This window comes from Glandiceps talaboti, chromosome 4, assembly GCF_964340395.1.
Source record: "Glandiceps talaboti chromosome 4, keGlaTala1.1, whole genome shotgun sequence".
Lineage (NCBI taxonomy): Eukaryota > Metazoa > Hemichordata > Enteropneusta > Spengelidae > Glandiceps > Glandiceps talaboti.
The window spans coordinates 25,904,743-25,931,484 of record NC_135552.1 but is presented as its reverse complement, the minus strand read 5'-3'; the positions used below and the strand labels follow the sequence as shown (position 1 = coordinate 25,931,484).

Genomic DNA, 26,742 nt, shown 5'->3' with positions numbered 1-26,742 from the left:
AATTGGGACGAGTTGATCCGTCACCGTACCTTCAGATCTGCCCTGATCTGCAGCGTGAGCTCGCCGTGATGCATTCTGGGAGTTGACGAATGTACGCATGTGCGATGTTTTTAGTGGTACATTTGAATATGTGAACAACATGCAACATAACAACGCTGATTTTCTCCACGATGTGTTGATCGACTAATTAACAGTTTAGTTGCAATAACATAGACTTCGTGTTTTGACGAAGATACTAACGCTCGTACATTCACATTTTATCGGGTAAATATCACGTAGCGTTGGAATATATCAGAGTTGGAGTTCTGGTGTCTTGCATTCGTAGATCCTGACGAGTTTCCGACTTCTTGTGACGTCAGTTGCATGAACACGGAAGTGAGTGAGCAGAGAAATTGTTGAGAAACAGAGAGTGAGACGATATGGAATCACAGGAACGGACACCCCTTTGTCCTTTGAGCGTGGTTCAACGAGATGAAAATGGGTAAGTAACAGTTGCTAGTTGAAGATAGTTAAGAACCCAGTGCATAAATCAATAACAACACATCGGGATACACTTCCAAAATGTCATCCGATCGATTGAGATGCTTGTTTCATGTTTGTCAACGAGTGAAAGTACACGTACACGTGCATGTGTGGCGCAGATCAGTGCAAAGATACCGTATTACTCCTCGCAGGAAATTATTCTTTCCCAGTTCAAAAACAATTGAATTCTTTATCCGATGCATATCTTTTGATGTACTTGTTCTGACGTGATCTTAGAAAACGGTTGAAATCTGAAAAAAGAGACATGGTTTGACTTTTGTTCATGCAATGCAATGTCGGGTAACGTAAATTCGTAATGTCATACGAGACATTTATTCAGAATAAACTAACGTTTCCTTCACGGTCGCTAAAATCATATACAGGAATGTTAAATTAACATTAACAGCAATGTTATACATAGCAACATAGTCACATATGCTGGAACGGCCCCTCTCTCTTGTGTCAGTCTCGAAACTTCAACGAAAGGGTCATGAAGAGGTGAAAAGTTACACAGTACATTTGTACTGTTAGTCATGTTTATGGTAGCGCCCTCTCAGTGTGATATTATAAACAACATCGCCTGACAAAACTGGAGACCCATAAATTAACATTATCTATGATATGTAAATTACTTGCTAAGCGGTCCATTCATCGGAATACGATCCCTACATTGCGTCTGCTGTTGATGATATCTGATACAACATCATGTGAGTGACAATATTGAGATAAATATAACAATCTTAAATCCTGTACAAGTCGAGTGAACTCAATCCTGTAAACATCTCAGTTCACTTGAAATAAGACAACATTTGTGAATAGGAAAAGCAAATTCGTGTCATCAGCCTACATTACAATATGAATATATTACTGTATATAATTAGGTAAAAAGGGCAAGTGGAAATTGTAGTGTTTGAATATCATTGACTGCGACGATGGTCAATGTATATTGTAAACTTGCTGTAACAGCTTGACTGAATGCCATTGTAGTCTAATTGATAGCTATTTACACACATTATAGGATTGGGCAAGTGATTTTATTTGGTGTGGTTTTTGTGTCAATATATGTACAGTATGTATCATGACAATTGTGTCTATAAGGACAAAGAGTTAATTGCCTCAGGCATTGATGCTTAGTTTAAATGTATAACATTGTGGTATTCCCTTGAATTGCTGAAAAGTGCCATAGCTCAATACAGTGGGTGTGTAGAGTGAACATTTATTATTAGTAGATTCCCATAGCATGGTCTGTTCTTATTCACTTATTTTCCATATTTCTATTCCCCTTTCCCAATGTTTTTCCCAGTATTTAGCTTTTACATGTCCTTCCCTGAAAATTTGGCTTAAAATACTAAGTAAAAAAGTAATGAGTATTTTTGTCATAAAATGGAACATTGTGTTATGTGAATTAATTGCTACTGTCTTCAGTTGTAAAAACCTTGGGAAGGATGCCACTATTAATAGCCTATAAAGAACCTTGTATGTGTAGGCCATGTAGATTATAGAACCTTGTATGTGTAGGCCATGTAGATTATAGAACCTTGCATGTGTAGGCCATGTAGATTATAGAACCTTGCATGTGTAGGCCATGTAGATTATAGAACCCTGCATGTGTAGGCCATGTAGATTATAGAACCTTGCATGTGTAGGCCATGTAGATTATAGAACCCTGCATGTGTAGGCCATGTAGATTATAGAAACCTTGCATGTGTAGGCCATGTAGATTATAGAACCCTGCATGTGTAGGCCATGTAGATTATAGAACCTTGCATGTGTAGGCCATGTACATTATAGAACCCTGCATGTGTAGGCCATGTAACCTTGCATGTGTAGGCCATGTAGATTATAGAACCCTGCATGTGTAGGCCATGTAGATTATAGAACCTTGCATGTGTAGGCCATGTAGATTATAGAACCTTGCATGTGTAGGCAATGTAGAATATAGAACCTTGCATATGTAGGCCATGTAGATTATAGAACCTTGCATGTGTAGACCATGTACATTATAGAACCCTGCCTGTGTAGGCCATGTACATTATAGAACCCTGCATGTGTAGGCCATGTACATTATAGAACCCTGCCTGTGTAGGCCACAGAGAATATATATGTACATGTACATATACCTGCAGATAAAGCCAACATAAAACTAATCTGTGAAATTCATATGCATTTATGATTTGTAGTGTGAAATTTCCATGCATTGATTCATTGTGTGATCCTAGAAATATAAGGACTCTGGGCAGGTACATTGACTCACTACATGTATATTATACATGTACTTTCAAACCAATTATTAGCTATATGGAATCCGAAATAAAAAAGGTATACTCCATTATATCATTAAATTGCTGGTTCAAAGATCCCAGTTTCAGAAGATCTTTGTAGAATATACCATGTACCTGTTGTACCTGTAATCATGATAAAAATAAAACCCATGGTAGGGTGTAAAAATAGAACATATTATTTTAGTCTATTAGAAGATTACAATAAATTGTTATGATTGAAATAATAAAAGTCTTAATTTGTTGTTCCACTTGTTTCCCCACAGGCCTTATTTAAATACTAATACTGTGGGTTCTGAAGAAGTAGAGGATGATGATGATGAAGTCTTCTTTGGTCCTGTCAGCAAAAATGAAAAACGAAAAGCAGCAAAGTTTAAAAGAAGAACAGAAGTTTACAAATCTGGGATCCAATTACTTGATTGTGTTAAAGTTGAAAGTAAAGAAAATCATGATGAAAGAACTGAGAGCTTGGATTACTCTGAAAACAAAGAAAATACAATATTGACTGGTGATGGTGACTGTTCATTAGAAAATGATTGTAAGGATGATGAAGTTGATGACAGTGAAAATGTTGAGAGTAGTAATGAGGATTGTGATGAAAGCCTGCAAGATACTGAACAAAAGGTTGATGAACTTACTTGTAATGGAGAAGGAGATGTACATGTAGAAAATCTACTGTCAACAGATGAAGGTGATTTGGATGTAAGAGAAGACCTTCAAATAAACCACACTAATCTGATTGATGAGACATCAATAAATGATGAAGATGATATCCTTGAAGTCATTGCAGAAAAAGATGATGCCGTCTCTGTAGTGCAGGAATGGAAAAGTGAAGGTCACAATGTATATTTTGATACAGACAAAACATTGCTATGCAAACCAGTGCTTAGTGAAAATAAGGACTTGGATGGAGAAGATGTTGAATTAGTTGAGTGTTCAGTTGATAAACAAGAATCTTGTAATGAAGCAGACATCTTTCATGCTGATACTGATATCAAAACTAAAACTAGTGAGACCCAAGAAACACAAGAAATGTCATCTGCTATTGGGAATGAAATAAGTGGCCTTGAAAGAAATATTAAAGACATTGCTATAAATGCCAGTCAGCCATTACAAAACACAGTGCAAGCCATACAACAGAGTGATTTCTACATCTATTCTAGTCCAACACTTCCAACCAAAACTGTCCACAGTTACCCAAATATTGATGACAAACATGTATCATTTTCACCCATGATGAGCCCACAAATGTTTGCATCCCCTGTTGCCATTGCAGCAGATATGGTTGTCAGGAAGTATGCAAATCCCACAGCCGACTTTGACTGTGACACTGAAAATGGAATAGAAAACCAGCCGATGAGTTGTGACGGAAATCATTCCAATATACAGATGCCAAATGATACAGAGATTGAAACTGTTGTCAATACTAGTCCCTATGACAAAACAAAGGCAGACATGATAGCGTATAGGAGACAGTTACTGGCAGAGAAAAGAGCTAGATTGGCCAAGATACGGAAAGAAAGAGAAAGGCTTATGAAAAGACTTGAAATGGATCTATCAAAGGTTAGTCTGTTTGTAGATTGGAAACAATGTGTCAAAGCAGTGTGCCCTCTAATGTTATTGCCACATTTTGTTGTTGCGAGACAAAATGATAAAAATTGGGATTTCTTGTGAGTCACCACATAGTAAGAGATAGGGGAACATGAAATTTTGGTGCGTCACTAGGAATTATGTGCAGCAGTAGGCCAGTGGTGTGTCAAATTGGCTTAGAGGGCACACTGGTCACCACGTAGTAAGAGATTGGGGAACACCAAATTTTGGTACGTCACTAGAAATTGTGTGCAGCAGTGACGCATCAAATTGGTGTAGAGGGCACACTGTGTCAAAGCCTTTGAAGACTAGATACATACATACACATGTATGATATGACATCAAGAATTTTTTCTAAGGATAAAAGATACATGTATGTACATGTAGCATGACATGCATGTAACTATGGTGTACAAATGTACAATAGACTAACAATGAACTCATTTACTATACAAGGCAAACTGTCACCAATTCTGATATCATACACATTTTCTGTAATTTTCCCCAATACAACATTTCTTACAATGAATAATTATGTTTACATTAATTTGTATCTGTTTATTAAACTAACATTGTATTTGTAAAGGTATAACATGATTTAGTCATAATTGTTATCACCCTTTTGCACTTACTAGTATATACAGTACAACAATATTGTACATATGAATTGCTTATCGTGAAAGCAGTCCTTGTGATATACACGTATATAAAATGTACATGTTGCTTCTCGGAGGATGTGAAGTGTGTTATCTTCCTCTATAGTCTCTGAGGAAAGTCAGTGAAATTCATTTGCATACATTGTATGCATTCATGGGTGCAAAATGTAGATAATACAGTAAAAATAAGCAAAATCAATGTGACATTTTTAATAGAAATTCTGAAACAAATGGAGATAAGATAACAGAGCACTATTCAATGTTACATTGTATTTGTAAAATAGAAAATGATATACCTTGAAAAGAACACATACATATAATGCATGTACAGTGATTATGACTAACTAACTAATCTTTGGTTTGACATGAATGTACTTGTATTTATTCTGTTTCCATTCTTTTAGACGTCTCCTTCAATGGCAGAATGCTTGAAAGTCCAGGCTGGAGTAGCAGTGCATAGTATCAGTAAACTTCCTTCTGTCACTCAAAAACTAAAGGAGGTTGAGAACAATAGCCTGACAGCTTTACAGTTGGTAAATACAGAATTGTTATTAATTGAGTATTATTATCTCCATACACAGAAGTTAACTCACAAATAGTCCTTCTTTATACATCCCACATATATCTTGCACTCAGTATACAGACACAACATGGAACATAGATGTTTCAAAATGTTTATATGCAATAATGATGTCAACAACTGTGGTAGGTTTGGTTACAGTTGCCAACCAACCAACCAACCAACCAACCAAAAACTTAATATCCCAAGTTGAAGCCACACCATCCCACTTTTCACAAGATCCTATCAGCAGATACATCACAGTAGAAAATAAATGTAAAAGCCATTTAATTTCAAGAATAATTTATCAAATAGAATGACATCAACTTTTTTGTAAGCTGACAGTATATTCATTTAGACTAAAATTTTGAAGTATAAACTTAATTAATAGTATCATATTTCATTTACTGGTTTTCTTATAGTAAATGATATTATCTATTGACAGGATGAGGCTGAACTTGACATGGTGACCAAACTGCACACAATGAAAAACAGACATTACAATGTACAAATAGAACATCAATCAGATACACTACCTACAATGATTGATAGTGAACCTCTAGGTAAGTGGAAAATGAGATGTTATCCACAATAATTTTCTTCAGTAGTCAAAGAAAAAACAAGTGACCTAAGGGGCCTTGTCGCTAAGAGTCACAGACAAGTACAGTGTAGTGACAAACCTCTTGTGTCAGAAGTATTTTCAGGCTGAACTAAGAAAAATATTGGGAATGATAGCATAATTTATGTAAAATAATGGCTATTTTAATATTTTGATTTGTATTTTTTTAGACATAAGGACATAAAAACTCACATTGTTTTGACAGAGCGACTAGGGTATAAATCATGTGTTTCTGTTCAAACATGTGTACAACTTTGTTTGCACATGTTATAAATGATTATATATTTAGCTTTTTTAACAGTATATAACAGGAACATAGTATATCCTTTACAGTCATCAAGATTAGAAGTAAGATACACCACATGTATAGTACAGTAGTATAGCTTATCATGGTATATATCTATTCCTATCAGTTAAAAGTGCACTGCACTGCACTGTACCACACCCATACTGCACTGTACCATACCCATACTGTACTGTACTGTACTGTACTGCACTGCACTGTACTGCACTGCACTGCCCAGTACTGTACTGTTCTGTACACTGTTGTGCTGTACTGTACTGTACACTGCAATGTGCTGTGCTGCACTGTACTGTACTGTACACTGCACTGTGCTGTACTGCACAGTACTGTACTGTTCTGTACACTGTTGTGCTGTACTGTACTGTACACTGCACTGTGCTGTGCTGCACTGTACTGTACTGTACTGTTCTGTACACTGCTGTACTGTACTGTACTGTACACTGCACTGTGCTGTGCTGCACTGTACTGTATAGTAATGTACTAGGAGACGTAAGGGATGGAGGGGAATCAGTGATGGAATCAATGAACCATTTTGACTGTGTATAGTAGTCTAGGATGATAGCATATATGTCAAATGTATACATTACTTTCTGTATTATACAGTGAACCAGCAAATATCATGAGTTGTATTTAGGGTATGATAAAGGTCAGACATATTAAAATATTGGTTGATGATTTGTTTGCTATCATTGTGATCATACATTTTTTGCTTACCGTATGTGGTATGCTTCAATGGACTAGCAACTGAATCTGTCAAACTACTATTGTACTAAGTGCATGTGTATTGTATTTATCATTATGTCAGCATTCATACATGTACATTGTGTGTGTGTGTGTGTGTGTGTGTGTGTGTGTGTGTGTGTGTGTGCGTGTGCGTGTGCGTGTGCATGCAAGTGTATTATGGAGGGAGGGAGGTTGGTAGGTAGGTGTGTGTGTGTGTGTGTGTGTGTGTGTGTGCGTGTGCGTGTGCATGCAAGTGTATTATGGAGGGAGGTAGGTTGGTAGGTAGGTACATGTGTGTGTGTGTGTGTGTGTGTGTGTGTGTGTGTGTATACTTGGATCCATGTGGTATTTAGGTCAAATGTTTAACAACTCTTGACTAATCTATGATGGTTGTTTGCTATCAGTGTGACAGCATATTTTGTATTTGAACTCTCCTATACTGACATATGATACTTTTGTGTTTTATCTCTATGATAATAAAACGCATGAAACCAACATTATCACTCACCTACTTGCATTTCATGCTTCACCAAGAGTCAATATTATATCTTTTTAGTGCTTACTTAGTAATTAAATTAAATTTTAGAGAGTAAAACTGGTGTGGTATCAATCTATATGTTTTATGACTGGTATTATTATAACCCACCAAGGTGAACACTTATGTTGATCTTCAGTATATATTGCTGTAATTGAAGAATAATTAATGGTTGATATTAAAAAGGGATATCAGTTATTCACTGCCACCTGAAAATATAGGTTATGAAATTAATAACTTCCATGCATTGAAGTTGTATCATTAGCATCAGTACACTAGCCATATATATTTTATTTTGAAAGCTTGATAAGAAAAGTGATGCTCTGTTGCATCATAGTATTGTGAAATGTGAGAGCAACAATCCAGTTCATGCTATTTAACACACACACCGTAATCTTATCAAACCATGCCATGTGTTATACATGTATGTCATTGATTTTGGTGTTTTTATCTTTAGGTTTATGTACATGTATGTTTAACTTAAGGAACTCTTAAGAGACCATTAAATTTTATGTCAGGATTCTGATAGTGATAGTAGTAATTTAGAATGCACGTCAGTTATGAAGATGATTGAACCTCACTTGATTAGCTTGTAGCCCCCACCCCCACCCCCACCCCCCAAAAAAATTATCATTTCATAATGATATTCCAGTTCATATACTCTTCAATGTGGGTATGTAGTTGTACATGTACATACATGTGTACATGTAAATGTTCAAGGTACAGAGCGCCCTCATAAGTTTACAAACTGACATTGATCTTTCTCTGACAATCTCTCTGCACATCCAAACACTATATAACACTATAGCTGACTTCTCGGCCTGAAAACCCTATAAAATGCACACTTAGCAGCTGTAAGTCCCTGAGGTAAAGTCTAAAATAGATAATCTTCGATTGAATCATAGGCAAGTAAGTCTGTGCTTTAATCAGAGTTTTTGATATACAAATTGTGTTTTTTTATATGGTTATTGTTAGTGCGCATGTTAATTTGAATTGCTTAGATTAAATCTAAGATATGAATAAGATAAAGTACATCGGTACACTTTTGTGTAAAGGGGAGGGACCACAGTCACTTGGCAGATGTTTCCTTTACTGTCTAGCAAGCATGTCAAAAGCAACTCTCCTGTGCAAATGTATTCTTGATTATTGTCTGCATTAATTTGTGTTGACGCCAAACTTACAGGTTTGTAGCCAGCAGTGATGAGTTTATAGATATGACTTTTACTTTACAAGATACTTTATATTATAAACTGATGTGAAAAGCATCTACCCAAGTGTGATAGGTTTCATGTGATGTGAATCAATGAAATGTTGTGTATCAATACTGTGTGATATCATGTGGCGATGCCAAACTTGTAAGGTCCCAGTGAGTGGTGATGAGTTTATAGATATCTTGGCTTATAACTTACAACTGTGGGAGAGACGTGTATACATAACACAACATTTGATGTAAACATGTATGTCATGTACAACGCCATTGTACATGACCTATATCACATACACGGTGCCCTGATTATGAAAGTTAAGTCCCAGATACTGTATTAAAACCCCCATGGTCATAGCTATTAATTTGAAGGTTATTTTCATTATCAATCAATATTGACGTCCTTGCTACATGTGGGCATGCAATTGAAAGTTTAACTGCATTAAGGGGATATCAACACATGTAACCATGAACCAGTCTTACCTCAGGGGATAAGTGGCTAGATGTAATCTCCATAAAAGTTTTATGACTGCTAGGACTTTATAGAGAGTGCATGTTAAGGGATTAGCCAATGTAAATTACAAATGCACTTGAAGATGAACTGTGGCTATATATGACCATAGGGTAGATAATGTAGAGTACATAGACCTGACTAATTTAGGCTTTTGGAAATTTATTCCATTACTAGGTATCTTTACACAAAAGCAAAGATGCAGGAGAGTGGAAAATTACTCTAAACTCGACTGAGTCCAAGCATACTGTGCAAAACAAATTGACAGCATTGTTGCCTCTTTCACCAATGTCCCCTTAGCAGATGCCTGTTGTCCATCCACCCTTTCTAATTAACAAAAGTGATAGTGACTAGTAAGGTCTCTTTTTTCATTTTACTATAGATATATGAATAGAAATTATGTAAAATTTGTGAAGTAGTTTTGTTTGTACACGTACCATTTATAGGGAAATAAAGAAAACCATCTTGTTTGATGTATAAACATGTAAAATACACAATTTGTACAAGCTGCCTGTATTGTTTGCTGTATAAACCTGTAAAATACACAATTTGTACAAGCTGCCTGTATTGTTTGCTGTAACCTGTAACATACACAATTTGTACAAGGTGCCTGTATTGTTTATAGTGCTGATGATAGCAAAAATACATTTTAATACCAAACTGTAAACAGTACATGTTTACAACTATGATCTATTACTAATGCCAAAAGGTTGTGAACGTTTACTGCAGGCTGTTTTATTATCCTATTTCAATAGCTGTGTACAAAAACTACTGCTAAGTGCTTTATGCTTTTATCCCCCTATAATCTTCCATTTTCAAAATCAATATAGCTGTGCATGTACAGTATGACCTTATAACAAGGCCATGTGGACCTTGTGATAGTGAAATGGGAGATACAAGTGACTAGGTTTATGTACAATGTCTATTCTGACACTTGTATATAGTTTTAGATAACAGTACATTACAGTAAAGTGACACACGCTGAGTTCTAGCATGATGTGAAATGAAATTGCAGATTTCATGTTTGCTTTGATGCTTTTCAAAAATGAAGAATAAGTAGCCCAACACTCCTGTAGTGATTGGTGTAGTGATTTTGAAGTTGAATTTATGATATATTTGAAGTCAAGGCAAAGTTTGGTGAATTTGGGCGTTGTGATACCAACTTGATTTATATAGTCAATGGTACATTTATATAGGAATTTATGGGTTAGATGAAAATGATACAGACCTAATGTACAATGCAATCCACAGGTTGACAAAGCTAAACTCACAACATCATTAATACAGTTGGAATCTCCTCATATTTCATTTATCTAGAACATCACTACTGGAGATTGTGGTTTTGATTGGAATACTGTAAATCATGGCTTTACGGGCACTTTAACCTAGTTTACACTTAATTGGAGTCTCAGGTAGTTTTGGTTCTGATTATATGTAGTAAAGCATCATTAGTTTAGATCACTGCCAAGGACACTAGTTTAGATTAGAGGTAAAATTTTATGAAAAACAACAGTAAAATCTATAACTAACTAATAACTATATGTATGTATGTGTGTGTGTGTGTGTGTGTGTGTGTGTGTGTGTACATGTATGTATGTATGTATGTATGTATGTATCTATCATCTTGTACATTTTCTTGCTAATGTCACTTTTTGTGTACACGGCTTAATAACTAAATAAAAATAAATAAATATGTATGTATGTATTTTGTATGTATGTATGTATTAGTATATTTTTGTAGTGTCTTGGTTTGTACATGTACATCTATGGACTCCATCTTCTAAACCTTACAATGTTTGTTTCATCTAACAGAAACCCCCAATACAATAGATTAATGGGTTTAAGCCAAGCATAGACTGTATTAAGATACTTCATGTCGTTCTGCCCTCACTGGGGTTGACCAATGTGTGAGGATGCCCCATCATGGCGTACCTTACAGACTAAGCCAAGCACATTACATTATGAAAGATGACAGTAGAGTTTAAGAAGAAAGCCATGATTTTGTGTGGAGTTTACAGAAAAACCATAATTTGTGTATGATTTGTTGCAGACTTGTATCCAAATGAGTCCAAAGTACAGTGGTGTGATGGAATGGTTTGTGAAATCACCGAGACTTGTACTCCTAGCAAACCCGTTAGACAAGGACAATCAATACTACACAGGGTGAGCTGTATTCCTTCTTGTAATTTTTAAAAATTTAAAATCTGATATTCATGAGACAATTTCTTTAAAGATGGCCAGGTATCTACATGTAGATCAAATATGATTGTTTACCTCCTGTGAGGAAAAGTCATAATTTGATTTCTAGGTGAGTTACAGCCCGGAATTTAAAACTTTATGCAAAAATAAATTGTAATTTACCATCGGGAAAAGGGATAGAACTACGCACAAATTGGAGTCAAGGGGTTATCTTGTCTGAAAACTGTAATCGTCCATGCCTTCATTTATTTATGTATACATATACCAATTAATTATCAAATATAATTCAAAATCACATATGACATGTAAATATTTCATCTATCATATCTTATATTCTTCTAAGGTAAAAAAAAATTGTGTGTTTCCGATAACATGGCCTCAGAAAATAGGGTAGGTAGGTCAGGATTTTATTTTATTTTATCTTTTTAATTTTTTTTTTTTTTTTTTTAAATATTGCTTTGACACAAAAACAGACAAAATGTCAGTCAGAATACTGTTCTGCAATTGTTTAATGATTTATGTACACAGGCATCAATGGGGAAAGAAAACAGACATGCATGAAGATTAAGAAGACAAAGAATTTTGTATCTTTTTGTTTTAAATGTTTACAACAAATGTTTAAGGTCGGTGGCTTAAACTAGGGTCAGTCAGGTTATCGGAATCACACAAAAAATTTTAGCACATCTGAACTGATATGGTTCAGGAGGGCTATGTCTGTCTATCTGGTGCGATGTCTGTCTGTCTGTCTGTCTGTCTGTGTGAACAACTTAAACTCAAAAACTGCCACACCAATTGCCTTGTAATTTGGTGGTGATATTACTTTTGGTGTCTAGTTTGGAAATTGTTCATATGAAAATGATTGACTCAGAGATGTGTGTTTTGGGTCAAAAAATGTGATTTTTGGTCAAAAAATTTAAACTCAAAAACAACTGCGAAGATTGGGCTGAAATTTGATGGGAATGTTCTTAGGGGTGTTTGGATTAAGAATTGTATCCCATCAACAATATGTAAATTACGCTCTATTTTGGCCAAAAACTTATATCTTGAAAACTACATTATTGATGGGCATAAAATTTGGTGGGGATGCTTCTGGAGATGTTATTCAAAACATTTTGACACAACTGGCCGTGGCAACCTTGAACACGCCCTCAGCAACAGTGAAATGATGATGCAATCATGTATTATACAGATAACAACATAGATGGGTAGGTAAGTGAATAAGCATTCAAAAAATTGTATGCAAATATGCCTAGCAACAAGAGCAAGCCCATAACAACAGCCCAATACAGTTGTGTTACAACGCCATTGGCATTATTTTTTTTATTTGGCCTAGGGGAAAAAAACTATGAGGAGTAGACAACTCAGCAGTTTTCCAAACTTCTTTATAAATAGTAATAGTAAAGTTACCTGATTGGAATCTAGTTTTTGAAGTGACTATGTATCACGAGGGTTATATAATAATATAGTAAAGTTACCTTATTGGAATCTAGTTTTTGAAGTGACTACATATCACAAGGGTTATATAATAATAGTAAAGTTACCTTATTGGAATCTAGTTTTTGAAGTGACTATGTATATATCAAGTAATAAAAGTAAAGTTACCTTATTGGAATCTACACCTACAGACTCATAACACTTTCACAAAATGTCTCCAGTAGATTATATAGAAATAAATGGGGGGTTTCAGTACGATATTTAACCCCTGTGTCACCTCCAGAAACATTCTTGTGATACAATCAACACCTCGAGCAGTGCTTACATTGCGAATCAAAACTTATCACAATGATCCTGTCTGTAACAACATGTCCATGTGTGTCCCAAGGCTGTCCAGACATGGACCACTGGCAGATGTTTCCTTTACTGACTAGCAAGCATGTCAAAAGCAACTCTCCTGTGCAAATGTATTCTTGATTATTGTCTGCATTAATTTGTGTTGACGCCAAACTTACAGGTTTGTAGCCAGCAGTGATGAGTTTATAGAATGTGACTTTTACTTTACAATATAATTTATAAACTGAAGTGAAAAGCATTTGATTGCAACTACCCAAGTGTGATAGCCTGGTTTCATGTGATGTCAATCAATGAAATGTTGTGTATCAATACTGTGTGATATCATGTGGCGATGCCAAACTTGTAACTCCCAGTGGTGATGAGTTTATAGATATCATGGCTTATAAACCAAGTGAAAAGGATTATGGTTGAAAAAAATATAGTAATTCAGTACTGTTTCTAAACTTTGTAATTTCCTTTGTGAAATGACCACATTAATAATTTGTTAAGTTCTCTTCGTGTCTGTAAGTACATTAGTGCAATTGACATTATCATAGTATCACCCAAAGCAGTGAAACACCAAGACATAGAATGTATGCAAATTCTTGTAAATGAACCAGCTGCTATGTGTACTATTGATAAGAAAGTGAACTTCCTGATATTTCATCTCATCTGACAGTTAAATAGATATTGAAATTCCATAGACTCCAATGTACAAGATTGTATTATGGACTAATCAGTCATTCCATGAATTTTTAATCACTTCTTATTAAAAGATGTCATTACATGAAAGGATATTACATACTCCTTGCATCGCTATCTCACCTGTTCCTCATTCCTTTGTGATGCAGTTTGAGGTGTGTTTATTAAATCTCCAATATCAGTTGTTACCTGGCTGTGCATCTAATAAAGTTTACCCTGAAGTCCAATAGCAGAGTTTCGTATGATTTGTAATTGTTAGGAAAAATAAACCTTTTACAGTGTCACTTGTACTGACTCTTATGTATGATACATGTATATGACACACACACACACACACATACACATACATTTGTATACACACACACACACACCACATACACACGCATGCATGTATGCATGTATAGACACATACATGCATGCACGCACGCATGCACACTCGTACATTTTACATGACGTATGTATGTACATACATACATACATACATACATACATACATACATACATACATACATACATACATACATACATATTGACCTGTCATAGATAATAACAATTGTACAAGCAAAGAAAGTATCATTATATATGGTGTTGAAAGTATCTACGGTAACTTGTATGGTAGCTAAGCAACAATCCAGCAATTGAAATCAATAGGTTGAGTGGAATGTTAATTTGTTATACCATTATTCATACTATGATTTTTTTCTATTTCTTATGTAAAATAATTATGTTTATGAATGTTACAAAAAGGTTAATCATTTGCTGAATCATAATAATATTACATTATGGAGACAAAGAATAATACCAAAAAAAGGGACATCCTTTAAAAGAATGAAATGTAAACATACTTTAGTAATTATGAAATCTCATGATAAACCAAGATGTAAGACTTTGTTCAGATTGTTCTGTTATCAAGAGATTCTTAGTCCTAGATACACACAAGGAATGCTCTTCCGGTCATGTTTACACGGAAATGATATTCTGTCTCTCTTTCTTGTTCTTCCTAGCGCCCTGAAGGTTTTGTGTATCCATATAGCGATTTGGCGCCAGCTCCAGTAATGATCAGCCATCCCAAACCATCAAACCTGCCTTCATCACCATATCCAAGGATGACATTTAACTGAGAAAATTAAAAACAACAGAAAACTAACTACTTGCTGAGAAGACTGTTCTTCACCACATCTATTGTAAATAGTGTGCCATCTGAAGAAGTGATATATTTATTATAGAGCTGCATTATGAAAGGGTAATGTTATTGTTAGTCAATCTTTGAAGAAACAACAGAACTGTTACAATCGCAGGTTTGAGCCTCAATGCAGTAGATTGTTTCTGAGTGGCTAAAGTCCTTGGGCGGTTTCAACCATGATTGTGCCTCTGTCAACCCAACTGTATAATCAGGGAACCGGCAGGATATAGGTTGTAATATGAATGCTTTAGTCCTATGCACTTATAGAAGCTGCAATGGATTGTATGCTCCCCAAGGAGGAAGTATAAAAGGGCTGTTGTATTATTAAAAGTCCATGCCAGGGGTAATAATTGTCAGGCGCTTTGAGCACAGTGTGGGAAAGCACTGTATAAAAACTGACATTATTATTAATTATTAAATCTACACTGAAGGAGTAATGTTTGCCTTTATATAAAGTGTTTGTAAAAGAGAGGGAGAGAATATCAGAGACTATATAGCGTTGAATCTATAGTCATCGCCTTTCTCCAAAGTCAATGTTTATATAAATAGCTGGGAGCTATAATCAAGCACCCTGTACAATGTGGGGTAAAAATGTGTAAAGTCTTAGCCAATTTAAGGGTGTTTTAGGTTATTTTAGAAACACACAATGCTGTATTTGATATGGACAATGCTGTATTTGATATGGACATTGCTGTATTTGATATGGACATTGCTGTATTTGATATGGACAATGCTGTATTTGATATGGACATTGCTGTCTTTGATATGGACATTGCTGTATTTGATATGGACATTGCTGTAAATACATCACAAATCCTTTACTATGTCCATTTTTAATCATTTGTAATAATAGTGTACACGTTTGGTGATTGTAACCTTGTCTAGTACCACACTCAAGAAAAACAACGTTTTCCTAAAATTGTGACTGTGCAGTTTCATGCTTCCCAGTAGCATATTGGAATTATTGGAGAAAGTTAAGATGTGACAAGTCTGCCAATAGCATTTGAACTTTTCTCTAAAATATTCATTATGTAACAAGAAATATACATTAAACATGAAACAGTATAAATTGTATACTTATCTCTCATATCATCTCTCTCTGCCATATATCCCACCAGTAATGTAAACCAAATCTTATATAATTAATTGTATATATAGATGCTAATGATTAGTTCAGCACTGGTGTGGTTTTCATATGTAATTATACAAAGTGATACATGTATGTGTACTGAAACTGAGTAGAATATATTGCAAACCTTGAATTTTTTGTAAAAAACTTATTTTGATTTATTTCGCTTGAAAACAAAAACCACAAAAATGAAAGTGACTGAAATGCCTTCTTATACATAAACACAATGTACCAGTCTGGTAATTAGTAAAAATTAGTCTTTGAGAACTAGCTGAAGACTATAAATTTGCTAAGCTTTCTAATAGCAAAAATATCTAGTTTACAGTAATGTACTATGAAATACTAGTAATACATTTTCAATGGATTTATTTTTCACTGAAAAGAGACACAGTTCTGACTGATTTATGTGGACCTAATGTTCATGTTGTTGTTGTTGCTGCTGCTGCTGTTGTTGTTGTTGTTGTTGTTGTTGTTGTTGTTGTTGTTGTTGTTTTAGGAAGGTATGCTTAGTAACCATCAGTAAACAGTATTTTCACTTTGATTTTTACTTTGTGTATTTTAGTGGCAAAGGTGTAACAGCTGATTTGAAATAGTGAAAATACTGGCGTAGCAAATGTGTGTTTTAATACTTCACTGTGCATCAGGGGTGAGGGTGTGTATGAAGTGATGGATTTTATACAGTGTATTGATCAGAAGACATCATAGAATCTGAGATTATCATGGAGAATGCAGCATCTTTTTATCTTTGTTTGAGGTTAGTCTAATAGAATAGCAACGGAGGATTTACATTTTATATCATTATGTACATATAACTTTAGTGTTGGATCAGTGATAAAGCCTTGTCTTGGATCAGTGAGAAAACTCATGCTGGTTCACTGCAAAACATGTGATGGTGACCCTGGGTGGATATATCCTGAGTTTTTGCCCAATAAATAAATAATAATATTGAGATTGAGTATGTCTTCAAAGAGTTCATGTAGAGGGGCATTAATGTTTAATTACCATGTTTGGGGTGAATTATCAGAATTGATACATCATAGCTAAGTATTGATTTCCCCAGGTTCTGTACAGTCAAGCATATCACTGTAACACAGGGGACTTGCTGTTTCTTTGAAATGCATGATTTATAGGGAATGGTTTGAGTTGTGTGATATCTTACAGTTCCTTGTCCTCTGTGTATGAACAACTGTACTTTACTTTATTGGTTTCATAGTTTCTCTATTACTGCTAATATTTTCCTACTGAAGTTTTTTGTCGTTATGAAATGCTGAAATTTTATTTTTGTTTTTGTTTTTGTGAGTTATTAACAGTTTGATGTTCACCATGTATGAACAAATGTACTTTGCAGATTTTGTGGTGGCTCTATTACTGCCAATAGTGGCAATACCTTCCTGTGGAATTCTTTAACATGATGGAACTTAGCAATTTTAGTTTTAGTTTAGTGAGTTGCTATACTAACAGTTTCATGTCCTCCATGTATGAACAAATGTACTTTGTAGGTTTTATGGTTGCTCTATTACTGCCAACATCTGTGAAATTCATTGTCATGTTCATAATGGAATGTAGCAATTTTATTTCAGTAGTGCGGTCTACTACTGTTTCATGTTCTCCATGTATGAACAAATGTACTTTGAAGGTTTCAGGATTACTGTTTTACTGCTGATACCTGCCGAATTAATTCTCTTATCATGTTGGAACATTGCACTTTCATTTTTTTTTAACACTCATGTATTCTTCACTGTAGATGGAATATTGTTTTAATGTGTGTTAATCCTTTTGTAATCAGTCTACAAAATGAACACGTTTCATCCGGTTGCATGGGTAATGTTGGTTGTTCTACAGCCAGAATGTAATAGATCATTTTAGTAAGTTTATTTGTGTAGCAGCAGAATTGTATATATGAATGTTACTCTAGTAAAGAAGAGATTTCAATTTGTGAAAGACCAGTCAATACATATTTTCCAATGAAATATGCCTGATTGCATTTGCTTCATTTTAGTAGTTGTAGAAGAAATGAAATATTTAAAAAATCTGAATTGTTATTATATACATAAATATACATATACTATACTACATATGTTTTTGTTGTTGTATAAATACTATTATACCATGTGCAAGCCAAACTGAATAAAAAGTATGAATTTATACCCTGGTTGTTGTACATGGCTATGTCACAACACATGGCTAAGACACAACACATGGCTATGTCACAACACATGGCTATGTCACAACACATGCCTATGTCACAACACATGGCTAAGACACAACACATGGCTAAGACATAACACATGGCTATGTCACAACACATGGCTAAGACACAACACATGCCTATGTCACAACACATGGCTAAGACACAACACATGGCTAAGACATAACACATGGCTATGTCACAACACATGGCTAAGACACAACACATGGCTATGTCAACACATGCCTATGTCACAACACATGGCTATGTCACAACACATAGCTATGTCACAACACATGGCTATGTCACAACACATGGCTATGCCAACACATGCCTATGTCACAACACATGGCTAAGACACAACACATGGCTAAGACACAACACATGCCTATGTCACAACACATGCCTATGTCACAACACATGGCTAAGACACAACACATGGCTAAGACACAACACATGCCTATGTCACAACACATGGCTAAGACACAACACATGGCTATGTCACAACACATAGCTATGTCACAACACATGGCTAAGACACAACACATGGCTATGCCAACACATGGCTATGTCACAACACATGGCTATGTCACAACACATGGCTAAGACATAACACATGGCTATGTCACAACACATACCTACACCATTGGTTCTGCTGTATTCGAAATATGAGTCAAAATATTCAAAATCACCATTATTTTTTACAATGTTTCACAAGCTGGTATAATAATATATTCCCAACATTTTTCTTCATTCGGCTAGAAAATAGTCATGTTGCCTAAGGGTTTTGTCAGTACGCAATCTTGCAAAATGTAGTGACAAGACCCCTTAGGTCACTTGTATTTTTGTTGGCTGAATGAAGAAAAATGTTAGAAAATAATATAAAACTGATGAATTTTGCTGCCATAGCTGAAAATTAATTTTAGTAGAATCTTTTGATAATTTTTATACCCTACTCATTTACAGTAAATTAAATTATGAAAGTTTTATTGATGTTTCTATATTTGACAGTTTAAAACTGGGGAAAATATTCCAATACACATTAGACTACCACTGATGAATGTTGTGCTGAGTTGAAATTTAAGTTTAGATGTATCTCTTTTTATTTTTGGAAAGTTTATTTACAGTACAAAATATAAATGAATTTAATTATTGAAATGTATCCCCCCCCCCACAAAAAAAAAAGTATTTTTAGCTCTGTGCTATTACAGAAATAATGAATTCAGAATCGTAGTTTTGATAAATGATATACTGTAGATTATATGACTTCTCACTGCCAAGCTCAATGTTTTTTTACTCACTGTCAGGTTTTTGTGAATATGGTACTAACTGCTTGTTTACTGTAAATGGTTGATGTAATTTTTGCTATGTGTGTATCTACTGATGTAATAAAAGAAATGTTTTATTTAACTTATTTTGTGTGTCAATAATACACAAGTAACAAAGTAAGTGTTAAATGTATGTGTCAGAAGTCTCTATCAATATATACTTACATCAATCAACATTTGCTGCAACATATGTCTGTATCATTACAATGTCCAGTATCACATGGAATTGCAGGGCCTTGCATCTACATACCATTGCTGCAACATATGTCTGTATCACATGGCATTGCAGGGCCTTGCATCTACATACCATTGCTGCAACATATGTCTGTATCATTACAATGTCCAGTATCACATGGAATTGCAGGGCCTTGCATCTACATACCATTGCTGCAATATATGTCTGTATCACATGGCATTGCAGGGCCTTGCATCTACATACCATTGCTGCAACATATGTCTGTATCACATGGCATTGCAGGGCCTTGCATCTACATACCATTGCTGCAATATATGTCTGTATCACATGGCATTGCAGAGCCTTGCATCTACATACCATTGCTGCAACATATGTCTGTATCACATGGCATTGCAGAGCCTTGCATCTACATACCATTGCTGCAACATATGTCTGTATCATTACAATGTCCAATATCTCATGGAATTGCAGGACCTTGTATCTACATACCATTGCTGCAACATATGTCTGTATCATTACAATGTCCAGTATCACATGGAATTGCAGAGCCTTGCATCTACATACCATTGCTGCAACATATGTCTGTATCACATGGCATTGCAGAGCCTTGCATCTACATACCATTGCTGCAACATATGTCTGTATCACATGGCATTGCAGGGCCTTGCATCTACATACCATTGCTGCAACATATGTCTGTATCACATGGCATTGCAGGGCCTTGCATCTACATACCATTGCTGCAACATATGTCTGTATCACATGGCATTGCAGGGCCTTGCATCTACATACCATTGCTGCAACATATGTCTGTATAATTACAATGTCCAATATCACATGGAATTGCAGGGCCTTGCATCTACATACCATTGCTGCAACATATGTCTGTATCACATGGAATTGCAGGGCCTTGCATCTACATACCATTGCTGCAACATATGTCTGTATCATTACAATGTCCAATATCACATGGCATTGCAGGGCCTTGCATCTACATACCATTGCTGCAACATATGTCTGTATCATTACAATGTCCAATATCACATGGAATTGTAGGGCCTTGCATCTACATACCATTGCTGTAACATATGTCTGTATCATTACAATGTCCAATATCACATGGCATTGCAGGGCCTTGCATCTACGTACCATTGCTGCAACATATGTCTGTATCATTACAATGTCCAATATCACATGGAATTGTAGGGCCTTGCATCTACATACCATTGCTGCAACATATGTCTGTATCATTACAATGTCCAATATCACATGGAATTGTAGGGCCCTGCATCTACATACCATTGCTGCAACATATGTCTGTATCACATGGAATTGTAGGGCCCTGCATCTACATACCATTGCTGCAACATATGTCTGTATCACATGGCATTGCAGGGCCTTGCATCTACATACCATTGCTGCAACATATGTCTGTATCACATGGAATTACAGGGCCTTGCATCTACATGCCATTGCTGCAACATATGTCTGTATCACATGGAATTGCAGGGCCTTGCATCTACATACATACCATTGCTGCAACATATGTCTGTATCATTAAAATGTCAAATATCTCATGGAATTGCAGGGCCTTGTATCTACATACCATTGCTGCAATTTCCCTATTATATACTTGTATTGAGAATGATTGCAATGCCCTGTGGCAGCAATTTCAATGTACTGAAGAATTACACCTAATCCAAAACCTATATTACTTCCATTATTTGTTTATATTAACAATCAATACATTTTTCTATGTTCCATATCCATACATTGCTACACACCTCTTACCACCCAGTCTGAGTGGAAGTTTGTGTTAATAATAATTACACTTTGCTACATCGTATGGCCATACACCAACATTTACTAGTATATACTTGTATTGACAATCAATACCTTGTACTGTGTCCCATAGCCATAAATCGAGAATTGTCAATATTATGAGAATTCTTCAGTATCAGTTAACCAGTATATGATTGAGAGAAAAATATGTTGCATATCCATACAGCCATAAATCTACCAGCACTATCATTATGTTTGTCTTGACAATCAGTGCATTGTCCATGTAAACAAGCATCAACAACTGTTACCCCCAATAATTTGCAGATGTCACAAAGTCTCTCAAAGAGGTTTGCTGACCTCAATCATCCTGCAAAGTCGGGTATGTCTACTAATCATGCTAAAGGTGACCCTATAGTTTTTTTTTCCTGTTTCTCATTACCAGACCGACCCAAATTTCAGCTCTAACATCAAAATAAAAATAAAATAAAAAAAAAAAAAAAAAAAACATTTTTATTTTCGCCTACCGATAATATTTTGTGTCTGAACTGTTGACATCATCTAACACGACTAAAATTTCAAAAGTTGATTATGCTGTTCTGAAATATAATTTATGATGAATTCTTCGTATGCATCCAAAATATTACCATAAAAGTCAAACTTCCTTGGAAGTACGAGCGAAAATTCACAAAATCAATGTCAGTTATTGCTGAAATAGTGTTTTAGTATTAGTCCTTCAAAGTCTACAGGTAGCTGAGGTAGTGTAAACTGTAATTATTATTAAACTTTATTTCGGGAAAGAAAAGAACGCAAAAAAAAACCCGCTCATAAACATCCCATAAACACACAAAAACAGCATATTTAAAACAAGTAGAAGGTAAAAGAGACAAACTGACAAATACACACATGAACAAATACAAGCATTTAAAAATACAATAAATCTCCATACAATTTTAAAATCCCCGAATAGAGGATTGTATCGGAATTGAGCACCACTGCAATTACACTATTTTGACTATTTCTGATACGTTCACAAAAATTGTATGTTGGTTTACGTCTGAGCGTCCCAAAAGTTGGGATTGCGTGCTGCACAAACATTAAACTAGCGCTGTAATCACGCGAGTAACCCATCAAAATACGGAAAGAATATATGTATATATTGCATAAATTTATCATTTGTGTAAATTTACTTTTTGTGAGATTGGCGAGTTTCATCATATGCAGTGTCTATGATTTCATGAAAATTAATTTAACTATATACCCCGAAAAATCTGATGTACGTTAAACTTAAATCGTTCGACTCAACGATGCCTCTAGGATACGATCAATATCACGACCATCGCAAGGATTTCTAAAAAATAAAGTCATGTAGTACAGATAAAATCTAAATTATATTTTATACCATGTCTTATGGTGTATAAGATCCGACATGAGTGACCCTATAGCAATACTGAAGGTAATTTTTACCTCCCATAAGGGTTGATTGTGTTATGGTTTTGTCTGACACGATATCTCAAAAACTACTAAGTATTGCATCGTTTCCAAATGTAACTTACTGCTACAAATCTTCCACATAGTAATGGTAAGAACTGATTAGGCTTTGGTAAACAACCAAATGACATTAAGTGTTTTTGTTTGCTTTAAATTGTTTGTTTGTTTGTTTTATTATATCCACACAATGCGAATGAATGCATTATGAAAAATAATTTGATACGGTATACTATCAAGCCCCCATTGATTGGACTTTGAAGACAAAGTCTACGAACCAGTTATATGTGCATGTTATGTTATGTTATGTTATGCTATGTAATGCTATGCTATGTTATGTTATGTTATGTTATGTTGTGTTGTGTTGTGTTGTGTTGTGTTGTTATGTTGTTATGTTATGTTATGTTATGCTATGTAATGCTATGCTATGTTATGTTATGCTATGTTATGCTATGCTATGTTATGTTATGTTATGTTGTGTTGTGTTGTTATGTTATGTTATGTTGTTATGTTATGTTATGTTATGTTATGTTATGCTATGTAATGCTATGCTATGTTATGTTATGCTATGTTATGTTATGTTGTTATGTTATGTTATTTTATGTTATGTTATGTTATGCTATGTAATGCTATGCTATGTTATGTTATGCTATGTTATGTTGTGTTGTGTTGTTATGTTATGTTATGTTATGTTATGTTATGTTATGTTGTTATGTTATGTTATGTTATGTTATGTTATGTTATGTTATTGTTTATTAAGGTGTCTCATGTGGACTTAACAAATAAAATTATACAGTACTTACATAAAATTTATTTACAAAAAACTCACATCCATCCCTCTAGCTGATCCTAGGGTACAAAGACTATGTCTCAGTTGTAAAAGTTGTAAATGACGTTTTTCCTACGGTTAAAGGCCTCAGTACTAGTTTGCTGTATCAATTGGAAATTTTACCATTAAACGTTGTAGTTTATCGTATAAAATTATTATTTTATCTAGTAACATTAATGCTTTTCTGAGTTATGTACAGATTAAAATAAAACAAAAAATTGTACTTCATCCTCTCGTGAATTTTGGCAATTGTCACACGTTAGATGTCCTTATATCCCGGCCTTATATACATCGTTATATGTGCAAGACAACTAATATGTATAAATGTGTGTGTGTGTGTGTGTGTGTGTGTGCGTGTGTGTGTGTGTGGGGGGGGGGGGTAAGTCTGTTAGATTCGATGTTACATATATTGACTTATCGAGATATCAAATGGCATTGAGCGGTCTTATCTTAGAATCAATAAATACTCTCAACTCATAAAATCTTTCTTTTTTACAGGTTGAACCCTGTACAGTTATGTGCACTTTACAATAATTCAGTGACGATCACACATGTCTTCATGTCGTATTATACAGTTATGTGCACTTTACAATCATTCAGTGACGATCACACATGTCTTCATGTCGTATTATACAGTTATGTGCACTTTACAATCATTCAGTGACGATCACACATGTCTTCATGTCGTATTATACAGTTATGTGCACTTTACAATCATTCAGTGACGATCACACATGTCTTCATGTCGTATTATACAGTTATGTGCACTTTACAATCATTCAGTGACGATCACACATGTCTTCATGTCGTATTATACAGCTATGTGCACTTTACAATCATTCAGTGACGATCACACATGTCTTCATGTCGTATTATACAGCTATGTGCACTTTACAATCATTCAGTGACGATCACACATGTCTTCATGTCGTATTATACAGCTATGTGCACTTTACAATCATTCAGTGACGATCACACATGTCTTCATGTCGTATTATACAGTTATGTGCACTTTACAATCATTCAGTGACGATCACACATGTCTTCATGTCGTATTATACAGTTATGTGCACTTTACAATCATTCAGTGACGATCACACATGTCTTCATGTCGTATTATACAGTTATGTGCACTTTACAATCATTCAGTGACGATCATACATGTCTTCATGTCGTATTATACAGTTATGTGCACTTTACAATCATTCAGTGACGATCATACATGTCTTCATGTCGTATTATACAGTTATGTGCACTTTACAATCATTCAGTGACGATCATACATGTCTTCATGTCGTATTATACAGTTATGTGCACTTTACAATCATTCAGTGACGATCATACATGTCTTCATGTCGTATTATACAGTTATGTGCACTTTACAATCATTCAGTGACGATCATACATGTCTTCATGTCGTATTATACAGTTTACTGAATGCATCCTTGCCTTATCAGATTCCCGTTCTTAAAATCGATTTAGTTATAATAAAGAAAACATGAACTGCTCCATTTGATCTTTGATATGAGTTAACGTTATATTAAGCCGCCTTAATCAAACAAAGTTTCCTCGTATCACGTCATCGTTTCGTCATTCGATTTGATATATATGGCTGTGTCCAATAATGTACTCGTACTCTCGATCTGATAAACTATTTCGCAAAAACCATGTGCAGTCAACGAAGCTGTTCTGCAAAGAGCTTACGAAATTTTTCAGTGGGCGGGCATTTTTTTTCGATCTGTAGGCAGCATACAAGGAAGAATTGCGGCGGGGAAGTCCTGAGTTTGATAGTGGGAGGGGAAAACATGGAATTGTGGGGGGGGGGGGGGGGTGAGCACACATTATGTACGTCAAAATGAATTGTTGGTGTATTGGTTATCACAAGCGTTGAGTCGCGGGGTAGTTGTTAAATCATTCTCAATATTGGATGGGCAATGGGCTGGGGGGGGGGGGAGTTGAAATCCAGTGGAAGGAAGGGAGGGCAGATATCCATCACCATCAGTGGGAGGGCACTTAGAACAGCTAAACACCCTCCCCACAATATTTTGTTGGGGGCGATTCTATTAAAATATCATTTTTTGGTCTGAAACAATATATAATCAATGAAAACCACAAATAAGCCCGTTGGATGCACCTTTGCTTATGATTTTACCTATTTCCGATTCTTCTTGGTCGCTCTATTGGTAGTTGCGACAGTGATGGGGTTGACGGGGTTGCACGTTTGTTTGTTTTGATCATTACCAATATCAGCTTTAACTCAGTACGGAATTTTAAATATATGCTAATTTCAATTTAGATAGACTTCGAAGTACTAGAATATGATAGCTTTAATACATTTTTTAACTTTGATATATTTTGTAGATATCAAGGTGTAGGAAAAACATCAAATTAATATCATACTGTATCATTGATACTATCACCTATGCCAAGCAAACCAGTGACAGTGCAA

General features: G+C 35.1%; 1 protein-coding gene across 1 annotated transcript; it reads left to right on the top strand.

The window, feature by feature from the left end:
- Nucleotides 1–419: 419 nt before the first annotated feature.
- LOC144433692 (uncharacterized) lies at nucleotides 420–16,930 on the top strand. Its single transcript, XM_078122044.1, has 6 exons — nucleotides 420–481; nucleotides 3,068–4,364; nucleotides 5,452–5,580; nucleotides 6,052–6,169; nucleotides 11,553–11,665; nucleotides 15,178–16,930. Exons 1-6 carry the CDS (start codon nucleotides 420–422, stop codon nucleotides 15,292–15,294), a joined length of 1,836 nt encoding a protein of 611 aa, XP_077978170.1. The 3' UTR covers nucleotides 15,295–16,930.
- Nucleotides 16,931–26,742: the final 9,812 nt, after the last annotated feature.